Raw genomic sequence first — 7,167 nt, forward strand, 5'->3', positions numbered from 1 at the left:
AAAGGAAGAAAGGAAACGAGTGCAGAGAGGGAAAGGGGTCAGCAATGGCACACGGCTGCAGATTCAATGTTTTGGATGAAAGGGGATCCTGGAGCTATAGAGAGAATTATCACGTCCAACATGGGAAAGTGGGAGAGGACAAAGTCCCGTATTTGCTGGGGCAAGACAGAGGAAGAGCTAGAGGTAGTGACCGGGAAGAGCCCTCTGTGTTACATCTTTCACGCGCAGAGAAATTAAATGGGGCAGTTTTGGTCTTTCCGAAAGGGTGATCCTTGTTTCTTGATCGTGATCACAGTTTAGCGATCCCAAGCACAGTAACAAATCTTCGGATTCAGCATAACACCAGCACCAGCAGTTTTATTCCCAACAAGCTGCCACTAAAATAAATGTGTAGATGTGTAGATGCATTTGTGCGTGTGCCTGCAAACAGAAGAAGGGTTATATGTATTATGGACGTGAGAGTGGACAGGGTAGGCAGGCAGGTGGGAGACACAGCTAAAGCCTGGAGCCTTCTTCCCCCGCTACGTCTGCCATGCCTGCGTTCCCATGCTTGCAGCGGCTGTGCCGAGAGACCCTCGGGCTGTGGCAGAAGGGGAGAGCTGCAGACCGGGTGGTGCTGGCTGCCCGTGGCCAAGGAAGGCAGAGAAGCAGAGGTCATCATCTGTCCTTGTCGTGGGGGAGGAACTGTCTGCTGTTGTGTTGGCTTTGCTCACAGCCCCAGGGGCTTCACCGGGTATTGTCTGGCGGCCCTGCACAGCCAGCCCCTAACGTCGTCGCCAGCAGACATGTAAATGCTTTGCAAAACAAGAAGTCTTAACTTTTAACAACCCCCGCTGTGGCCTGTGTCGCAGCACAACAACGGCACTGGGAATCACCCGTGCCACTTGCAGAAGCCCCGTCAGGCTTGTTATCACTGAAACGCTGACACCTTAATGACGCCTCGTGCAGCTCCTCTCCCGGCACCACGGGACCCTCCCCTGTGCCATGTGGGCAGGCAGAGCCTTGGCCTGCAGGCTCCATTGCCCAAAGTAGGTCCGTGTGACCCACGTGCTCGGTTCAGGCTCTGGCAGTGTATCGCTTGCATGGCAGGTCAGGCACAGCCACTGCTGCTGCTGTAGCATTTGTTGCCCGATCGCTGTCAGATAAAAGTTGGGATTTTACCCTTTACTTAGTTCAGGGTCAGTTCCCTTCTCAGCCGTTTCCTTCTGTGTTCTTCCATCCACTTCTCCATCTACAGCTGCTCCCTGGAAGAGCCATTTTCACTTGTTCCTCCTTTCTCTGTGGTGCTCTTCAGCTGTGCTTCCCTTGCCGTCTTAGGGATGAAGTGACTCCTGTCAGACACCCACTGCGAAATCCCTCCCCAAACCCCAAACCTCAGAGGTTGTCCCCAAGGACCAAAACAGAAACTGCTGCTGAGAAAGCCTCAGTTGACTGTGGGGAGGTGGAGATGGGGAAAAAGCACCTGATTGCACAGCACACCAAAAATTAGTTGCAATTTAGATGCTTAGATGCCCTTGTGGACCTGGCCTTAGTTGAACTGTGAAAGGTGAAGCTCCTGCAGTCCTGGCCTGTGATGTCAATCATGCCCTGTGATTTGAAGGAAGGTAGGTCTAGAAAGAAAGGCACCCACATCTTGTGCACTTGGCTTGGGTCAACCACGGGGAGTCCAGGGGAACAGAACAGGGGGGTGGAGCACAGGCTCACATTTTCTGGCCAAAGGGAGACATATTGTCAAGGACTTAAGCTCAGGAGGGCTTAAGCTCACAGATAGTTTGAAAAGCAAAATGTGGTTAAAGATAAACTTCCTCGTAGTGATCCCTGTCCCTGTCCTGATGAGTCAGGGTTACGTTGTGTGGCAGTCTTTAGAAAGGAACGGGGAGAATCTCGAGGGATGCTTGGGGAAGTTGGCAAAAATGCATGCTCTGAGCGAGTCATTCTCCATATATGTTTTGCGATGTGGTTAGGAAGAAGGTGATTTTAGAAGGGCTTAGATTGCGTGTGTGCAGGAAGGGAGAACATGAGATTCAAACAGCACCATTCTCAGATGGGAAAGAGGTACTTACACGGGCACCAAGTAACTTGATGTTTGCTTCTAATCTTGTGGGATCTGACCAGGGAGGAAGGACTTGAGGGAGAGAAGTGGAAGTAAGCCTTGGACATGAGCAGAAAAAGACCTAGCCCCTGAGCAAGATGTTGGATCCCCATCGTTGAGATACATACTGTTCCCTCAAACTCTGCTATGGGTGTGCGCAGCCAGCCCAACCATGAGGTAAGACGGTGTTTTGCTGGGTGGCGTAGCTAGGGCAGATGGTTCCTGATAGAGGAGAATCAGAGACAGATCAGCTCCCTGGCTGGACTTAACAACAGCTGTGTCTCTCTCCCACCAAGATAACAGGCGCAAATCACAATAGCAAGAGCAAGTCACCGTCACTGTTGTCCTTTTCTCTGGCTGTGCTTCAGGTTTATTGACTGTAACCTACCGACATAGAGTGGAAGGGTGCAAGAGAGGCAGTCTGTTTGTTTCCCTGTGTTCAGAGAACTGGTACACTCCAGATGAACAAGGTGCTCCTCAATCTCCCACCAAGCGGCCAAGAGGAGGAGAGTCGCAAGCCCAGCTGTGCTCTCCGACAGTCTCAGTTTGAATGGAGCGTAAGTGGACATGGAGCTAAGGGCCACCAGCTCGGGGCCTCAGGGGCACGCTGTGCCATAGGTCTGATGAAACTCCAGGGGCTTTGTTCCCATCATCAGCTGGGCTCAAGGAGACTCGTACTTCATTGAAGGGCTCTACACGCACCAGGGCTGTAAGGATAAGACCATTCTTCTTCTTCCCTCCACAGGGTAGTACGAAATGAGGAACTGAATAATCTTCTTCAGGACCACACTGGTGATCTCAGGGCCTGGCAAGAATGATGCAGACGTGCAAAGGAGCGTGCGTCAGGATGTACCCTGCTTCAGAAATGGGATGGTGGGCCAGGTGGCCCCCAGAGGTCCCTTCCAGTCTAACTTCTTCTATGAGTCTGTGTGTGCAGGAATTATCTCTGGCTCTGAACTGAAAGCCAACATGGGGATAAGAAAGGATAACGAAGGCAGCGAAGCTCTCTTACAGATCCAGTTATCCAAATGGTGTAGGTACCATGCTAATGCTGATGCTTTTCATGCTGAAATCAGGAATGATCCTCTTTAGGGAAAGGAGATTGCTTTATTCCCACTTCTCTTTCACTTTTAAAATTCTGTCAGATTTTTAATAGGTTATAATTTTGTTTATTGCACGGGTGCTTTGGAAAAGGCAAGTTGGCCCCTCAGCCATCTCAGTGTTCCAGAAACAGCTACAATGAATGCCTAGCTTTGGAAATGCAACTGTGGCTGTTGTGCTTTGAATTTCAGGTGCAATTTCTGTTTTTCAGTTCTGCTTTTCTCATGTTCATTAGAAAAAGCCAAACTCCTACAGGGTTCAAGTAGGAATGGACTAATGTTTCTGGTTTATCAATGTTCAGGGTTAGAACATCAGCAATAGCCTCCTCTGGTAGATGAACATCTGTTCAAACCGAATGGTAAGTGGCTAATCAATTTTTGACATTTAGTATGTTCACATTAGTGAACACAGCCGTGGCTGGCGCCTGTTGCTGAAGGGGGTGCCAGCTTTCCCATTTCTATTCTTTTGAAAGAGGACAGCTGTCTCAACTGTTACATGTTGCACAGGAAGTTTTCAACAACAGGTACGGGCAGTTGTTCTCCTGAACGGACGTATAAGGCAGGAACCTTCAAAGACTTGTTTAGGATGAGGGCTAGGGAGATTTTTGTCTTCTCCTCTAAACTTGTGCCGAGTAGGAAGATCCAGAGGAACTACGTGTTGAATGTAGTCCATTATTTTGAAAATCCCATCCCCGTTAGCAGCCTTATTTCCTGGAAGGGATGATCCTGCAGAGAATTAATTCCATGAAAGCTGATTGATAGACCGGTGGAATAGGTGGCACTTTTTAACCATTAGACCTCCTAGTTAGACGTGTCAACACAGAGACCAGGGAAGATTTTCCAAAGCATCATTGTCAGCAAACAGAGCTGCAGGAAGAAAGACATTTGACACGTGGGTAAACGGCAAGGCGCTAAGAGCCTACACCCTGAGTCAGCCTACACCTGAGGCACCAGCATCTGTGGAGACGGCAGTGTGTGCATGTTGTGAGGGTGTGTATGTCAGTGTGTGCAACTGCTAATGAGCATCAAGCTGGACTAGTCAGCAAGTAGAATAAGGGGCTTGGGACCCAGGGACTGGAGTGGCCATAGGTCTGGGACAGATACTGAAGAGACCAGAGGGTCTGAGAGTCGGCTACTGGAGGGTCTGGGAGGCCCAAGCCAGCCAGGGAAGAGACCAGGGGATCTGGTAAGGTTGTAGGTCTGGAACAGCTACTGAAGAGACCCTTTTGCCTGTGTCTGTTTTTGTACCCGAGGCAGCTGAGAGACCATGGGATCCTGGGGCCAGGTACCAGACAGGTTAACTGTCTAAGGCCAGCTACTGATGGGATCCATATTGCTTCTGTGTGTACATATGTATATATTTTCCACTGAGTGTCTTTCATCCTGAGTAGCCTGAGAGGGGACAGGGTCAAGGCTGTCTGTGCTCTTTGTATTTGTGCGAGTGCTTTGTTTTCAGTCAGTGTGGATCAATGTGACAGGCCATGTATCTATGCATGCATGTGTACGTGTGCCAGTTGGAAAACACATGCTCTGCCTCACTACTTGGCTGAACATGGGGACATGGAGCTGCAGCAGTGTTGTACTGCATCAAGATACTGGATTTGGCAGCTCCTAACAGTAGGATTTATCCTATGCTAGTATCTCAGAAACAAAATTTCTGTACGCTATTGGAGGCAGGGAAATTCTGGGAGGCAGCAAAGGCATAAAGGGGAAAGCGATGGAGGAGACTGCGTTTAACAGAGAAGAAACCCATATGAATGAAGGGCCAGTAAGTACAATGCCATGTAAGTACAATCCCATGTCCATTTCAGAATAAAGTGGTGTTTACTTTCTGGAAGGATCCCCAGAGTTCACGTATGGAACTCTGGGGATTTATACTTGAGATTAATTTTTGTACTGCCTGTTGGCAATCAAAACAGTGTCCCTCCAGACACATTACACAGAAAACTTTGGCTTTAAAACCGAATGAATGTAGGGAGCTGAACAGAGTGGAACAGCTCTTTGTTTCTCCTTTTGTCTGAGAAAGTACACGGAACTTTCTAATAAGGTTTCCCTAATCAAAAACACGGAGCTGAACAAATCAGAATTGTCCAGATGCTACAGGTAAGGAGACTCTTGTGTATAAATGTCAGTAACATTCTTTTAGTGATAATTATCTGCTGTACCTCCAAGTGTAGCTCTCAGTTTGTTCAGCAATCTGAAGTGAAGTTAGATAATAGAATAACGGATCAAGCAACTGCAGGATTCAATATGAATGCATTTCATTAAGGTAAAGCAGACACAGCAATGGATTAGAAACGCTGGTTGGTTTAATGGTAAAACTGGAATTATTCTGTGAACTGTGCATTCATTTTAATATGGACTTAATTTAAAATAGCTGCTTTGAAGATGTTCTGACTTCACCTTAATCGACACCTGCAATCTTCATCACGATAGAGAGCTGTTATTTTCTCCAACAGAGAAACCTCCCCCCCCCCAAAAAAAAAAAAAAAAAAAACAACCCAGAAAAAGAAAGACACCTAGGGCAAGCTAGGCAGTAAAGTTGTGCGAGGTTGCTCAAAACTGCTCAAAGTTTGTGCAGCGATCAGAGCTTGCAATTCAGATCTACATTGCTCAGCATGGTAAGGGTAGTATGCACCTTCCACTGGCATCAGAGGGAAAAACAGGGAGAAGGGAGCTGCAGCGTAAAGAGTAAAGGACGCAACATTCTTTCCTTTTCCTTGCTTCTTCCCTTCCAGATCCCCGTGGTCGCAGTTTGTGCTGTCTCACCTCCAGCACAGCATGCAGAATGAAACGTCTGTCACAGCATTCATCCTCCTGGGGTTCTCCAGCAACCCGGCCCTGCGGCTCTGCCTCTTTGGCATTTTCTCTGTCCTCTATTCTGCCACCCTGATGGGAAATGCACTTGTCTTTGTGCTTATCTGCCTGGACCACCGCCTCCACAGCCCCATGTACTTCTTCCTCTGCCACCTCTCCATCGTGGACATCTGCTACGCCTCCAACAATGTCCCCCAGATGCTGAGGAACCTCCTTGGACAAGGCAGAACTATCTCCTTTGCCGGGTGTGGGACACAGATACATCTTTATTTAATCTTTGCACTTACAGAGTGCGTGCTGCTGGCTGTGATGTCTTATGATCGCTACGTGGCAATCTGCCATCCCCTCCGCTATGCCTTTATCATGAACCGGAGGGTGTGCCTCACCCTTGCCGCAGTTTCATGGGCTTTTGGATTCCTATTTGGTACACTACAAGCCTCTCTGGCTTTACACCTGCCTTTCTGTGGCCCCTGCGAGGTAGACCACTTCTTCTGTGAAATCCTTGCTGTCTTAAAGCTGGCCTGCACCGACACTGCTGCCAATAAAGTCCTAATCTTTGCTGTTTGCGTGTGCTTCCTCCTCTTCCCTTTAGCCTTAATCCTAATTTCCTACCTGCACATCCTGGCCACCATTCTGCGCATCCGCTCTGCAGTAGGATGGCACAAAACCTTCTCCACCTGTGGCTCCCACCTGACCGTGGTGGGTCTGTTTTATGGAAACGCCATCTTCATGTACATGGGTCCCGGGAGCGGTAACTCATCTGGGAGGGAGAAAGTTCTTTCCCTTTTCTACAGTCTTGTCAGCCCAAGTTTGAACCCCCTGATTTACAGTCTGAGGAACAAGCAGGTGAAGGAAGCCTTGCTGAAGCTTCAGAGAAGGAAAAGAGTTTTTCATTCCATGTAGTTCAGGATCTAGGCTTTCACCTGTCTCCCGTCTTCCTGCTCTTTCTTCTTGAGCTCACTGAATTTTAAGTGGTTAACACGTAACACAAGAGATTATTCAAATGCATTTGTCTCTGTTTCTCTGTACAGTCTAATGAATATCACAACACAAAATGACTAATTATTATTCCTTTTATCAGAGATAACTAATTATTCTTCCCCACATGCAGCCATCCTAGGCAGGTAGTATGTTTTACCAGAACTATCTACCCAGCTG

At 48.2% G+C, this 7,167-nt stretch overlaps 1 protein-coding gene across 1 annotated transcript; it reads left to right on the forward strand.

The window, feature by feature from the left end:
* Positions 1-5,973: 5,973 nt before the first annotated feature.
* Positions 5,974-6,912, forward strand: LOC142404759 (olfactory receptor 2A2-like). Its single transcript, XM_075491759.1, has one exon. It carries the CDS (start codon positions 5,974-5,976, stop codon positions 6,910-6,912), a length of 939 nt encoding a protein of 312 aa, XP_075347874.1.
* Positions 6,913-7,167: the final 255 nt, after the last annotated feature.

The sequence above is a fragment of the Mycteria americana genome, chromosome 1 (genome assembly GCF_035582795.1).
Source record: "Mycteria americana isolate JAX WOST 10 ecotype Jacksonville Zoo and Gardens chromosome 1, USCA_MyAme_1.0, whole genome shotgun sequence".
NCBI lineage: Eukaryota > Metazoa > Chordata > Aves > Ciconiiformes > Ciconiidae > Mycteria > Mycteria americana.

Excerpts from the sequence above, each read along its gene's own strand:
- LOC142404759 (XM_075491759.1), top strand. The coding sequence starts at position 5,974 with ATGCAGAATGAAACGTCTGTCACAGCATTCATCCTCCTGGGGTTCTCC.